Genomic DNA, 16,057 nt, shown 5'->3' with positions numbered 1-16,057 from the left:
TTGCCTGACCTGCTGAGTTACTCCAGCATTTTGTGAATAAATCAACATGTTCCCAATGTTGGGGGAGTCCAGAACAAGGGGCCACAGATTAAGAATAAGGGGTAGGCCATTTAGAACTGAGATGAGGAAAAACTTTTTCAGTCAGAGAGTTGTGAATCTGTGGAATTCTCTGCCTCAGAAGGCAGTGGAGGCCACTTCTCTGAATGCATTCAAGAGAGAGCTAGATAGACCTCTTAAGGATAGCGGAGTCAGGGGATATGGGGAGAAGGCAGGAACGGGGTACTGATTGAGAATGATCAGCCATGATCACATTGAATGGCGGTACTGGCTCGAAGGGCCGAATGGCCTCCTCTTTCACCTATTGTCTATTGTCTAGCAAATGAACTTTATTTGAATGCGGGGTGGAATGCAGACCTTAAGGAACATAAAATAAATTGGTATCAGGCTGTCCAAACCATTACCATTGAGGCTTTCTGATAGAAAAATGCACATTTGAACAGTAGAATACCATTTTGTGGCAGGGGACCATTTGGAAACATAGAAACTAATTGCAGGAATAGGCCATTCGTCCCTTCGAGCCAGCATTGCCATTCAATATTCGATTTTCTAATAGGATTGTCCAAAATCATTACCCCGTTCCTGCTTTTTCCCCATATCCCTTGATTCCATTAGCCCCAAGAGCTAAATCTAACTCCACCTTGAAAACATCCAGGGAATTGGCCTCCACTGCCTTCAGTGGCAGAGAATTCCACAGATTCACAACTGTCTGGTTTCTCCTCAGTCCTAAATGGACTACCCTTTATTCTTAAACTGTTCAGGTCATGAAGCCTGCGGTGAATTTTTGAACTGTGCAATTTTACGCTCATTTCACTTGTTTGTGGGTGTGGATGGTAACAATTGAGGCCTAGCATTGAATTCAACAATTTTAGACCTAGTTCTTTTCGACCGTTTCGCTGAAAGCCTCCGCTCAGTCCGCCTAAACCTGCGCGATCTCCCGGTTGCCAAACACTTCAACTCCCCCTCCCATTCCCACAGTGACCTTTCTGTCCTGGGCCTCCTCCACTGCCAGGGTGAGGCCCAGTGTAATTTGGAGGAACAGCACCTCATATTTTGCTTGGGCAGCTTACACCCCTGCTGGAATACACTGGAATTTAGAAGGATGAGAGGAGATCTTATCGAAACGTATAAGATTATTAAGGGGTTGGACACGTTGGAGGCAGGAAACATGTTCCCAATGTTGGGGGAGTCCAGAACAAGGGGCCACAGTTTAAGAATAAGGGGTAGGCCATTTAGAACTGAGATGAGGAAAAACTTTTTCAGTCAGAGTTGTGAATCTGTGGAATTCTCTGCCTCAGAAGGCAGTGGAGGTCAATTCTCTGAATGCATTCAAGAGAGAGCTAGATAGAGCTCTTAAGGATAGCGGAGTCAGGGGGTATGGGGAGAAGGCAGGAACGGGGTACTGATTGAGAATGATCAGCCATGATCACATTGAATGGCGGTGCTGGCTCGAAGGGCCGAATGGCCTCCTCCTGCAACTATTGTCTATTGTCTATAGTATGAACATTGACTTCTCTAACATCATGTAACCCTTACTTTCCCTCTCTCTCCATCCCTCACCCTTCCCAGTTCTCCCACCAGTCTGACTGTCACCATAATTAAATTTTAACCCTGTTAACCTCCATTGGCACCTTCTCCCAGCTAACAATGATCTATTCTACATTTTCCTTGATTGTCATCCCCTTTGATGTCTTGTTCTCGCACCTTATACTTCCTTATCTCTATGTCTCCCGCTCACCTGCCTCTCAGTGTGAAGAATGGTCTCGACCTGAAACGTCACCCATTCCTTCTCTCCAGAGATGCTGCCTGTCCCGCTGAGTTACTCCAGCATTTTATGTCTAGTTTCTTTTCTGTTTGTTTCAGAACTGGTCACTTTTTTAGATTTTAGATTTAGATTTTTTAGATTTAGAGATACAGCGCGGTAACAGGCCCTTCGGCCCACCGAGTCCGCGCCGCCCAGCGATCCCCGCACATTAACACTATCCTAAACACACTAGGGACAATTTCCTGCCTTCTCCCCATAGGGGGTAGGGTACCGACATGGATAGAAAATTGGTTGACAGACAGAAAGCAAAGAGTGGGGATAAATGGGTCCCTTTCGGAATGGCAGGCAGTGACCAGTGGGGTACCGCAAGGTTCGGTGCTGGGACCCCAGCTATTTACGATATACATTAATGACTTAGACGAAGGGATTAAAAGTACCATTAGCAAATTTGCAGATGATACTAAGTTGGGGGGTAGTGTGAATTGTGAGGAAGATGCAATAAGGCTGCAGGGTGACTTGGACAGGTTGTGTGAGTGGGCGGATACATGGCAGATGCAGTTTAATGTAGATAAGTGTGAGGTTATTCACTTTGGAAGTAAGAATAGAAAGGCAGATTATTATCTGAATGGTGTCAAGTTAGGAGGAGGGGGAGTTCAACGAGATCTGGGTGTCCTAGTGCATCAGTCAATGAAAGGAAGCATGCAGGTACAGCAGGCAGTGAAGAAAGCCAATGGAATGTTGGCCTTCGTAACAAGAGGAGTTGAGTATAGGAGCAAAGAGGTCCTTCTACAGTTGTACCGGGCCCTGGTGAGACCGCACCTGGAGTACTGTGTGCAGTTTTGGTCTCCAAATTTGAGGAAGGATATTCTTGCTATGGAGGGCGTGCAGCGTAGGTTCACTAGGTTAATTCCCGGAATGGCGGGACTGTCGTATGTTGAAAGGCTGGAGCGATTGGGCTTGTATACACTGGAATTTAGAAGGATGAGGGGGGATCTTATTGAAACATATAAGATAATTAGGGGATTGGACACATTAGAGGCAGATAACATGTTCCCAATGTTAGGGGAGTCCAGAACAAGGGGCCACAGTTTGAGAATAAGGGGTAGGCCATTTAGAACGGAGATGAGGAAGAACTTTTTCAGTCAGAGGGTGGTGAAGGTGTGGAATTCTCTGCCTCAGAAGGCAGTGGAGGCCAGTTCGTTGGATGCTTTCAAGAGAGAGCTGGATAGAGCTCTTGAGGATAGCGGAGTGAGGGGGTATGGGGAGAAGGCAGGAACGGGGTACTGATTGAGTGATCAGCCATGATCGCATTGAATGGCGGTGCTGGCTCGAAGGGCTGAATGGCCTACTCCTGCACCTATTGTCTATTGTCTATTGTCTATTGTCTAACCCTTGACACCCGTTCTAATCAAGAATGTGTCTATCTCTGCCTTAAAAATATCCACTGACTTGGCCTCCACAGCCCTCTGTGGCAAAGTTCCACAGATTAACTCCCCTCTCACTAAAGAAGTTCCTCCTCACCTCCTTTCTAAAAGAGCGCCCTTTAATTCTGAGGCTGTGCCCTCTGGTCCTAGACTCTCCCACCAGTGGAAACATCCTTTGAATCTATCTCTAGAAAACATCCCCAGAATACCCATTTTAGACCATAAACAGATATAGTTCACATTATCTGTATAGAATAAGCAGGGAGAAATTATTTGCTCTAAAAAGTGGGGAGAATAACGATAGATTTACAAAAATAATCAAAGAAGGCCTCGTTAAATTATCATCAGTGTGTAGGTGGGTGGTAAAATCAGCGGGAGTAGGGGAACTGATTGTACATGGGATAACAGAGAAACTGGTAGGATTAGTGTAAATGGGTATTTGATGGTCATTGTGGACTCTGGACCAGAGGACATGTTTGCATGCCTTATGACTGTCTGAATTTTCTGAAGTAGAGAGGAAATGTAAAAGGTTAATGGCACTGGGCCTGTACTCGCTGGAGTTTAGAAGGATGAAGGGGGACCTCATTGAAACTTACTGAATAGTGAAAGGCTTGGATAGAGTGGATGTGGAGAGGATGTTTCCATGAGTGGGAGAATCTGGGATGAGAAGTCATAGCCTTTGAATTAAAGGACGTTCCTTTAGGAAGGAGATGAGGAGGAATTTCTTTAGTCAGAGGGTGGTGAATCTGTGGAATTATTTGCCACAGAAGGCTGTGGAGGCCAAGTCAGTGGATATTTTTAAGATAGGGATAGATTTATTCCAGATTAGTATGGGTGTCAGGGCTTATGGGGAGAAGGCAGGAGAATGGGGTTAGGAAGGAGAGATAGATCAGCCATGATTGAATGGTGAAATAGTCTTGATTTTTAAAAGATTTTTTTAGATTTAGAGATACAGCGCGGAAACAGGCCCTTCGGCCCACCGAGTCCGCGCCGCCCAGCGATCCCCGCACATTAACACTATCCTACACACACTAGGGACAATTTTTACATTTACCCAGTTAATTAACCTACCTGCCTGTACGTCTTTGGAGGTATGGCCTAATTCTACTCCGATCACTTATGACTTTATAAGATATTTTCAACCATTTATTAAGATTCAGGATACAGTATCTAAAAGGATAATGGGATTATATTCCATGGAAGCTACCCAATATACAGCTGGGCATGTAGCTGAAGATGATTAATGTTTCAGGATGTGCTATAGTGGGACTTAGTTGGGCTTCTCTTATATCTATATCCTTCCTTTGTCCCGCCCCCCTGACATCAGTCTGAAGAAGGGTCTCGACCCGAAACGTCATCCATTCCCTCTCTCCTAGATGCTGCCTGACCTGCTGAGTTACTCCAGCATTTTGTGATACCTTCAATTTGTACCAGCATCTGCAGTCATTTTCCTACACAACTTGTCTTCTTTGTTGGCCTGCCAATTTTAGTACACCCTTCTTAATCAGCCACTTCTGAAATTTGTGTACCTCCATCTTTCCTTGTGTCATTGTCACTTAAAACATTGTAATGTTCATTTTACATTGCAATTCCTCTTTCTTCATTTTAAAAGTTCATTTCCATCACTTCTCACTTACCTGCGTCAACTGTCATCAGCCATTACTATTTCACCAGATCGCCAGAAATCTGCAAATGGTTTTTACTTTTCAATGATAGTTCTAAGCTTCATTTTAACTGCAAACTTTGTCCTGTTAACTGAAGTCCATTCGTTAAATATCCCAACACTGACTCTGGACTTTTATGCTGTAATTTTCATCAAGTACCTTCCAAAAATCCATTAGATTACATATGTCTCATTAGCCTCCTTATTGAAGACTCAATTAGATTGATCAAACATCTCATAACAATATAAATATAACAATATAACAACTACAGCATGGAAACAGGCCTGTCCGGCCCTACCAGTCCACGCCGACCATTCTCCCTGACCTAGTCTCATCTACCTGCACTCAGACCATAACCCTCCAATCCCCTCCTATCCATATACCTATCCAATTTACTCTTAAATAATAAAATTGAGCCAGCCTCCACCACTTCCACCGGAAGCCCATTCCATACAGCCACAACCCTCTGAGTAAAGAAGTTCCCCCTCATGTTACCCCTAAACCTTTGTCCCTCAATTCTGAAGCTATGTACCCTTGTTGGAATCTTCCCCACTCTCAAAGGGAAAAGCCTACCCACGTCAACTCTGTCCGTCCCTCTCAAAATTTTAAAAACCTCTATCAAGTCCCCCCTCAACCTTCTACGCTCCAAAGAATAAAGACCCAACCTGTTCAACCTCTCTCTGTAGCCTAAGTGCTGAAACCCAGGCAACATTCTAGTAAATCTCCTCTGTACCCTCTCCATTTTGTCGACATCCTTCCTATAATTTGGCGACCAGAACTGCACACCATACTCCAGATTCGGCCTCACCAATGCCCTGTACAATTTCAACATTACATCCCAACTTCTATACTCGATGCTCTGATTTATAAAGGCAAGCATACCAAACGCCTTCTTCACCACCCTATCCACATGAGATTCCACCTTCAGGGAACAATGCACAGTTATTCCCAGATCCCTCTGTTCCACTGCATTCCTCAATTCCCTACCATTTACCCTGTACGTCCTATTTTGATTTGTCCTACCAAAATGCAGCACCTCACACTTATCAGCATTAAACTCCATCTGCCATCTTTCAGCCCACCCTTCCAAAAGGCCCAAGTCTCTCTGTAGACTTTGAAAATCTACCTCACTATCAACTACTCCACCTATCTTAGTATCATCTGCATATTTACTAATCCAATTTGCCACACCATCATCCAGATCATTAATGTAAATGACAAACAACAGTGGACCCAACACAGATCCTTGGGGCACTCCACTAGACACTGGCCTCCAACCTGACATACAATTGTCAACCGTTACCCTCTGGTATCTCCCATTCAGCCATTGTTGAATCCATCTTGCAACCTCACTATTAATACCCAACGATTTAACCTTCTTAATCAACCTTCCATGTGGAACCTTGTCAAATGCCTTACTGAAGTCCATATAGACAACATCCACAGCCTTGCCCTTATCAATTTCCCTGGTAACCTCTTCAAAAAATTCAAGAAGATTAGTCAAACATGACCTTCCAGGCACAAATCCATGTTGACTGTTTCTAATCAGGCCTTGATTATCCAAATAATTATATATATTGTCCCTAAGTATCTTTTCCATTAATTTTCCCACCACAGACGTCAAACTAATAGGTCTATAATTGCTAGGTTTACTTTTAGAACCTTTTTTAAACAAAGGCACAACATGCGCAATGCGCCAATCTTCTGGCACCATCCCTGTTTCTAATGACGTTTGAAATATTTCCGTCATAGCCCCTGCTATTTCTGCACTAACTTCCCTCAATGTCCTAGGGAATATCCTATCAGGACCTGGAGACTTATCCACTTTTATATTCTTCAAAAGTGTCCGTACCTCCTCTTCTTTAATCCTCCTAATTTCCATCACTACTCTACTTGTTTCGCTTACCTCACATAATTCAATATCCTTCTCCTCGGTAAATACCGAAGAAAAGAAATTGTTTAATATCTCCCCCATTTCTTCCGGCTCAGCACATAGCTGTCCACTCTGACTCTCTAATGGACCAATTTTATCCCTCACTATCCTTTTGCTATTGACATATCTGTAGAACCCCTTGGGGTTTACTTTTACATTACTTGCCAAAGCAGCCTCATATCTTTTTTTCGCTTTTCTGATTTCCTTTTTAAGATTCCTTTTACATTCTTTATATTCCTCAAGAACCTCATTTACTCCCTGCCGCTTATATTTATTGTATATCTCCCTCTTTTTCCGAACCAAGTGTCCAATTTCTCTGGAAAACCACGGCTCTTTCAAATTATTATTCTTTCCTTTCCACCGAACAGGGACATAAAGACTCTGTACTCTCAAAATTTCACCTTTAAATATCCTCCATTTCTCTATTATATCCTTTTCATAAAACAACAATTTCCATTTCACTCCTTTTAAATCCTTTCTCATCTCCTCAAAATTAGCCTTTCTCCAATCCAAAATCTCAACCCTTGGTCCAGATTTGACCTTCTCCATAATGATATTGAAACTAATGGCATTATGATCACTAGACCCAAAGTGCTCCTCAACACATACCTCCGTCACCTGACCCATCTCATTTCCTAACAGGAGGTCCAACACTGCCCCTTCTCTGGTAGGCACCTCTACGTATTGCTGCAAAAAACTATCCTGCACACATTTTACAAACTCCAAACCATCCAGCCCTTTAACAGAATGTGATTCCCAGTCTATATACGGAAAATTGAAATCACCCACAATCACCACTCTGTGCTTACTACTAATATCTGCTATCTCCTTACATATTTGCTCTTCCAATTCTCGTTCCCTATTTGGCGGTCTATAATACACCCCTATAAGTGTTGCTAAACCTTTCTCATTTCTGAGTTCCACCCAAACAGCCTCCTTATGCACCTTATGCACCTCTATAATATCACCCCTCATCCTCCTGCGCTCAAAGGAATAGAGTACCAGCCTACTCAACCTCTCCCGGTAGTCAGACCCTCCAGAGTCCTGGCAACATCCTCATAAAACGTCTCTGCACCCTTTCCAGCTTAACAACATCTTTCCTATAATAGAAGGTATTTATTCACAAAATGCTGGAGTAACTCAGCAGGTCAGGCAGCATCTCAGGAGAGAAGGAATGGGTGACGTTTCGGGTCGAGACCCTTCTTCAGACTGACTCCCACACTGTGATCTTGGGCAAGTTAAAGGGTGAAGGGTCAATATAGTTATTAGTGCCACGTTACTTTCTGTGAGAATAGCAGGTATTAGGTCATTTTAAATAGTCTTGTTTGACCCGCAATAGATCTCAATGGTATCTTCTTTTCCAGTTACAACAGTGACATTGATCAAGAAGGATATTGCGTTCCTTATCGATGAATCGATTAATGTTGGGAATGCCTATTTCCCTCTTCTCCGTGAGTTCATCATTAAGATAATTCAAACGTTCAGCATTGGACGAGATGGTATGCAAGTGGCCGTGGTACTGTACAGCGATGTTGCAAGAACCGTATTCTATCTGAACAGTTACAGCACCCTGTCTGAGATTGTCTCCCACTTAAATGGGCTCAGGCCGAAAGAAGGAAGGACCCTTAATACCGGCGCAGCATTGGACTATGTTCATAAAAACATCTTTACCAAAGCCACGGGGAGCAGGATCGAGGAGAATGTCCCCCAGATGGTTTTCATCGTTACAGCTGGAAGATCTGCCGATGATGTCCGACCGCCTGCAGAAGCCCTGGAGCGGGAGGGCATTGCCACCATTGCGGTTGGAGTGGGTACTGCAGATGTGGAGGAGGTAAAGCGCATTGCGTACCATGATCGCAGGGCTTTCCAAGTGTCTGACTTTCAATCCTTGGATACCATCTGGAATACAGTGATATCGTCACTGATTTATGGAGGAGCCGCAGTAACACCTTCAGGTAGGTCGTCGAAAATGCTTCCACATCTTGCCGTGTCATTCAGGATTCCAGTTCTATTCGTCGACATTGCTAATGGACACTAATGTTAAGCTGTGAGCCTGTCAGTTTAAGAGCATTTTTCAAACAAGCAGCATCTGGAAGTAAGCTCGTGTTATTGTGCACACATAAAAGGTGCATATTTTACTTGGGGATTTTCAATTTGGTCTTGTTTAAGACACTGCATCTGCATCAATACAAAATACGGAATCAATGCTAATGCATGGTAAATAAGAAGGTCATACAGTCTAAGTCATAGAGTGGTACGGTGTGGAAACGACCAACATGTCCCAGTTACTCTAGCCCCACGTGCCCGTGTTTGGTCCACATCCCTCCAAACCTGTCCTTTCCATGTCCCTGTTTAACTGCTTCTTAAACGCTAGGATAGTCCCAGCCTCCACTACCTCCTCTGGCAGCTTGTTCCATACGCCCACCACCCTTTGTGTGTAAAGGTTATCCCTCAGATTCCTATTAAATCTTTTCCCCTTCACCTTAAACCTATGTCCTCTGGTCCTCGATTCCCCTACTCTGGGCAAGAGACTCTGTGCATCCACCCGATCTATTCCTCTCATGATTTTATACACCTCTATAAGATCACCCCTCATCCTCCTGCGCTCCAGGGAATAGAGTCCCAGACTGCTCAACCTCTCCCTATAGCTCACACCCTCTAGTCCTGGCAACATCCTCGTAATTCTTCTCTGTACCCTTTTCAGCTTGAAGAAGTTATATTATTTGAAAGCGGGTATATGCCCCTTTAAGGTTACAAAGTTTAAGTGTTGAGTTCGAGTAGACATCCTTTCATTAAGCAGTGGCTGCTCTGAAATGGTAATTTCATCGAAGCCATTGCAGGTAGTCTGGCTCTGGCACTTCGACTTACAGAGAATTCACAATAAACCTGCTGATTGAAATACAAAAAGAAGTCCCTCATAAGGGCCTCAGGTCATAAGTGATAGGAGTAGAATTAGGCCATTTGGCCCATCAAGTCCGATAAGCCATAATTGAATGACGAAGAGATTTCAGAACAGCCGCTGCTTAATGAAAGGATGTCTACTCATCAGCGCCGGAGACTCAGGTTCGATCCTGACTACAGGCGCCATCTGTACGGAGTTTGTACGTTCTCCCCGTGACCTGCGTGGGTTTTCTCCGAGATCTTCGGTTTCCTCCCACACTCCAAAGACGTACAGGTTTGTAGGTTAATTGGCTGGGCAAATGTAAAAATTGTCCCTAGTGGGTGTAGGATAGTGTTAGTGTGCGGGGATCGCTGGGCGGCGCGGACCCGGTGGGCCGAAGGGCCTGTTTCTGCGCTGTATCTCTAAATCTAAATCTACTCGAACTCAACATTTAAACTTTGTTCCCTTAAAGGGGCATGTACCTGCTTTCAAATAACATAACTTCATCTCTCTCTCCTAACCCCATTCTCCTGCCTTCTCCCCATAACCTCTGACACCTGTACACCCTCAGTCCGTCATTTACGCCAGCTCCCGGAGAGCAATCCTAATGCCCCCTTTCTCCCTCTTAGATGCCAACAGCCCTTCTCTCTCGCTTGCTGCATCTATTCCCCTTTCATTATTTGGCTGGTTGACTACACTGAAGGCCAATTCAACCACGAGTGAGACAGCAGTACTAACTGCTGCACTATTGTCACCCCCCTTCCTTAATATTTCAACTTTATTTTGGAGCCTTAGATTAAAAAAAAAGAGTGAACCCAAAGTCGTCAAAGCTGAAGGTCCAAAATTGAGCAACAGTTTTATAACGTCATGGGTATTCTGTAAAGTTACCAGTGGTTTCTCATTGCTGTGCTTGAGAAATTAATTTGCAGTATAGAGCAGATTCAGTGGTTAAATATACATCCAAAATATTTCCCATAAATTAAATATTTTGACATTATAATGGCATGATTCTGTGGGTGTTGGTTGAATGTTGCTTGTAGGCTTCACTTGTGGATTTTCATAACGTTGGCGCCATTTAAAATATCATTCTAGCATTGAAGAGAGACGTTGTCTTCCTCATTGATGGCTCTGCTGCAATGGGTCAATCATTTCTTCAAGTCCGTGAATTTCTAACGCATGTGGCCCAGCAGCTTGACATTGGACCCGACAAAGATAAAATGGCCGTTGTTCGGTACAGTTCTGACCAAAGCATAGAATTTGGCCTCGATACGTACTTAACGAAAGGCGAGGTGTTGGAGGCAATCAGGAGGCTTGCGCCAAAAGCAGGAAGACTCCTCAACACAGGGGCAGCGTTGGACTTCACCGCTAGGGATGTCTTCAGCCCATCTGCAGGCAGCAGGAGAGATATTGGTGCCTCACAGATCCTGGTGCTCATCACTGCTGGGAAATCAAGGGATGATGTTGGGCGGGCAGCAAGCAGGGTGAAACAAGCTGGTATTATGCCCATTGCCATCGGAGCCAAAAATGCAGATGCAGCAGAACTTCAACAAATCGTGCATGATTCCACATTTGCTTTAACAATGAGGGACTTCCAAGATTTATCAGCCATTCAACGAGACCTATTGGACAAAATGGCCACCAAGATTATTATTGAGCAAGGTAAGAGTCTTTGATACATTTTGTCCTATTCCATTAAATTGCTTAAGCATTTATTCACAAAGTGCTGGAGTAACTCAGCAGGTCGGGCAGCATCTCGGGAGAGAAGGAATGGGTGACGTTTCGGGTCGAGACCCTTCTTCAGACTGAAGAAGGGTCTCGACCCGAAATAAAACAATTGTTTTTGACATACCCAGTATTCTATGGTTTCACTTCTACAGACTGAAGAAGGGTCTCGACCCGAAACGTCACCCATTCCTTCTCTCCCGAGATGCTGCCTGACCTGCTGAGTTACTCCAGCACTTTGTGAATAAATACCTTCGATTTGTACCAGCATCTGCAGTTATTTTCTTATACTATAAATTGCTTAATCAGTTACACAAAGTGTTACTGTATTAAAAGACTTGGCCTCTCATTTTTGTTTTTAATTTAAAGTTGTCGGGTGAAACCATAGAATACTGGGTTTGTCAAAAACAATTGTTTTATTGTTAATATATTGTAGCTTGCAGGGATTTTTTTTTTTTTTGAGAAAACTTTACTTTTTCTTAATTTAGTTTAGTTTAGAGATACAGCGCAGAAATGGACCCATCGGCCCACCGGGTCCGCGCCGACCAGCGATCCCCACACATTAACACTATCCAACACCCACTAGGGCCAATTTTTAAAAAACATTTACTAAACCAATTAACCTACAAACCTGCACGTCTTTGGAGTGTGGGAGGAAGCTGAAGATCTCGGAGGAAAACCCACACAGTTCACGGGGAGAACGTACAAACTCTCTACTCCGTACAACTCCGTAGTTGGGATGGAACCTGGGTCTCCGACACGGCATTCGCTGTAAGGCAGCAACTCTACCGCTGTGCCACCGTGACCGCCCTTAATGGAAGAATTAAAAATATATATTTTCATCAACCAATAAATTTAAAAACGATGAAATGTAGAAATCACAAATACATAGTAATGAGGTCATAAGGAATAGGAGTAGAATTAGGCCATTCGGCCCATCAAGTCTACTCTGCCATTCAATAATGGCCGATCTATCTCTCCCATCTAACCCCATTCTCCTGCCTTCTCCCCATAACCCCTGACACCTGTAGAGATTAGTTTAGGATTCACAGTGTGAAGCAATACCTCTTGAGTTTAAGGGAATAAGTTAGGAAGGCAGTTGATAGGGTGGTTGAGAATAACATTTTGGATAATGCTGACAAAGAAATCGCAAGGAAGTTAAGGTCTGAATTGAGGCAGTCACGCAGGGAAACAGGATAAGAACTCCAAAGACGTCTGAAGAAGGGTCTCGACCCGAAACGTCACCCATTCCTTCTCTCCCGAGATGCTGCCTGACCTGCTGAGTTACTCCAGCATTTTGTGAATAAATCGATTTGTACCAGCATCTGCAGTTATTTTCTTATACAGGTATGTAGGTTAATTGGCTGGGCAAATGTAAAAGAAATTTCGCCCTAGGGTGTAGGATAGTGTTAATATGCGGGGATCGCTGGGCGGCGCGTACCCAGTGGGCCGAAGGGCCTGTTTCCGTGCTGTATCTCTAAAAAAAAAAATTAAATAAAATTTAAAAAAAAGAATTTCCTTTTAGCCCCATTCTTTACAATCAAAACGCAACCCGACATATAGAAACAAAGAACTACAGATGCTGGCTTATACCAAAGGTGGACACAAAGTGCTGGAGTAACTCAATGGGTCAGGCAGCATCTCTGGAGAGAAAAGATGGGTCACGTTTTGGGCTGGAACATTCTTCAGACTAAAAGTATGGGGTGGGGTGGGGGAGGGGAAGGGGGGTTGTGAAGAGTTGGAGGCGAGAAAAGATGAAGACCATTCAAAGCCGGCCACAAATGACCTCAGGCAGGGTGTTGCCTAGCAGGTCCATTGTTGGCCAGGGATGGTGTGATGTGGGAGCTGTGAACTACCCTGGCAGACCCATTGCTCCTGCCCCACTGAGCTCATCTTTGCATCAGTAACCACAAGCTGGCGTAACAACTGTCCTTATACTTCCTCCCTCGACTCCATCCCAGGACCCTTCAGGTTGGACGGAGGTTCACATGTGCCTCATCTTCTGCATCCGACGTTCCCGATGTGGGCTCCTGTGCAAACGTAGACCCTGCGACCGTTTCTCTGAACACTCGCACTCAGTCCGCTCAGGCCTGTGGGATTTTACATTTGCCAACCATTTCAACTCCCCTTCCCGTTCCCACACTGACCTTTCCATCCTGGGCCTCCTCCACTGTCAGAGTGAGGCCACGTGCAGATCGGAGGAACAGCACCTCATGTTTCGCTTGGGTAGCTTACAACCCAGCGGTATGAATATTGAATTCTCTCATTTTAAGTAAGGTCATCTCATACTCCCCACTTCCTCACTTCCCCCTCACCCCCTTTCTCCTCCCTAGTTGTTTTTACCAGTTCCAGAGTTCTCCACATTGTTTCTCTCTTGAGATCACACCTTCCCGAGCCAACAATGGACCTTCCAGGCTTAAAAATGAACAGAATATTATAGAAAATAAGATCAAAAGGAAAATCTAAAATCAAAAGGCCTTACCTTTACTTGACCAGAACTGGCCGACTGGAAAGTATTCTTGTATGGCGGCATGTGGAGGACCAACAGCATATTAGGCAGGTGGTCATAATGTTTTAGCTCATCAGTGTAAATGTATAGATCAGCTGCAGAAATTGATATATATATACGTGTGTGTGTGTGTATATATATATATATATATATGCAGGCACGCAAGCACATGTAAGCACACACACACATGCACACGTATATACATGCGTATATATGTATATGCATATATATATATATATATATATATATATATATATATATATATATATATATGTGTGTATGTGCCTGACTTGGACATCAATGTATATGGATTAATTGCTAATTTTGCAGGCGACACCAAGATTGTTGGAATAGTGGATTGTGAGGAAATATACAGTGAAATATAGATCAGCTATAGAAATGGCCGGAGATAAGGCAGATAGAGTTTAATCCGACCAAGTGTGAGCTGCTGTACTTTGGAAGGTAGTATGTAAGGCAAAAGTATATGGTTTAAAGTTAGATCCTTAACAGCATTAATGTACTGAGGGGCCCAGGGCTCCAAGTATATAGTGCACTGAAAGTGGCAACAACAGTAGAGAGTGATAAAGAGTGGTAATGGTAAACATAGAAACATAGAAAATAGGTGCAGGAGTAGGCCATTCGGCCCTTCGAGCCTGCACCGCCATTCAATATGATCATGGCTGATCATCCAGCTCAGTAACCTGTACCTGCCTTCTCTCCATACCCCCTGATACCTTTAGCCACAAGGGCCACATCTAACTCCCTCTTAAATATAGCCAATGAACTGGCCTCAACTACCCTCTGTGGCAGAGAATTCCACAGATTCACCACTCTCTGTGTGAAAAGAAGTTGATGTGTTGGATGCAGGAGAAATGGGCAGGAGTAAAGACCTGAGCGACTTTGATAAGGGCCAAATTGTTATGGCCAGACGACTGGGTCAGAGCTCTCTGTAAAGAAGGCGCCTGGTATGCTTACCTTCGTCGGTCAGGACATTGAATATAATACTCGGGCAGCTTCATATGACTTTGGTTTGGCCGCATTTGGAGTGTTGCATACAGTTCTGGTTGCTCCTTTAAAAGAAGAATGTGGGAGTTACAGAGAGAGTGAAGAAGAGATTTACCAGAATATTGGCTGGACTGGAGAGGATTAGCTCTAAGGTGACTTGGATTGTTTTTTCTGGAATCTAGGAGGCTCAGAGAAACATATAAAATTGTGCGAGGCATAGATAGACAGTCAGAACCTATTCCCAGGTAGAAATGTCAAAGACTAGATGGCGAAGCTTTAAGATGAAGGGGGCAAAGTTTAAAAGAGATGTGTGTGGACGGGTTTTTTGTTTACACAGGGTGCTGCCAGAGGTGGCAGTGGAGACGGATACGATAGTGGCATATAAGAGGCTTTTAGAGAGATACAAACACTAGTCATCCAAGGTTCCCTTCTTTTCCCACCCTTATTACTCCTCCTTGCAGGAACATGTTAGACAATAGACAATAGGTGCAGGAGGAGGCCATTCGGCCCTTCGAGCCAGCACCACCATTCAATGTGATCATGGCTGATCATTCTCAATCAGTACCCTGTTCCTGCCTTCTCCCCATACCCCCTGACTCCGCTAGCCTTAAGAGCTCTATCTCGCTCTCGGTTCTGAAATTCGATGAACTGGCCTTTAAAAGACTCCCACATGTCAGATGCTGACTTACCTAATAATGACTGTTCCCAATTTACTCTCTCTTGCTCCTGACTAATAATGTTGTAATCTGCCGTACCCCAAGTTAGGTCCAGACTTATCCCGACTCAAAATAATCGTAAAACCTATGGAGACACAAGGAGTGACCCGAAACATCACCCATTCCTTCTCCTCAGAGACGCTGCCTGTCCCGCTGAGTTACTCCAGGATTTTGTGTCTATCTTTGGTGTAAACCCAGCATCTGCAGTTCCTTCCTGCACACCGCTGTAGTGAGATTTGGGCAATTGCCTCCCGCCATTATTGCAAGTGACAGACAGCAAGACCAGAAAGGAATGGCAGAACCTACTTGGCAATGACTGAAAGAGCGTGGAACCATTTGAGACCACTGAGTTGTTGCCATCTCTCCTCTCATTAAAGTCGT

General features: G+C 44.1%; 1 protein-coding gene across 1 annotated transcript in view; it reads left to right on the top strand.

Moving 5' to 3' along the window:
• The window catches only part of LOC144596370 (collagen alpha-3(VI) chain-like), a 112,111-nt gene that overhangs the window by 13,258 nt on the left and 82,796 nt on the right, over positions 1 to 16,057 (top strand). Inside the window, exons 4-5 of the mRNA XM_078404626.1 lie at positions 8,208 to 8,798; positions 10,817 to 11,383. Coding sequence (XP_078260752.1) covers positions 8,208 to 8,798; positions 10,817 to 11,383 — 1,158 coding nt within the window. The remainder of the gene's footprint in view (positions 1 to 8,207; positions 8,799 to 10,816; positions 11,384 to 16,057) is intronic.

The sequence above is a fragment of the Rhinoraja longicauda genome, chromosome 8 (assembly GCF_053455715.1).
Source record: "Rhinoraja longicauda isolate Sanriku21f chromosome 8, sRhiLon1.1, whole genome shotgun sequence".
Classification (NCBI taxonomy): Eukaryota; Metazoa; Chordata; class Chondrichthyes; order Rajiformes; family Arhynchobatidae; genus Rhinoraja; species Rhinoraja longicauda.
The sequence above is the reverse complement of the archived record's forward strand: the minus strand, read 5'-3'. Positions and strand labels throughout refer to the sequence as shown.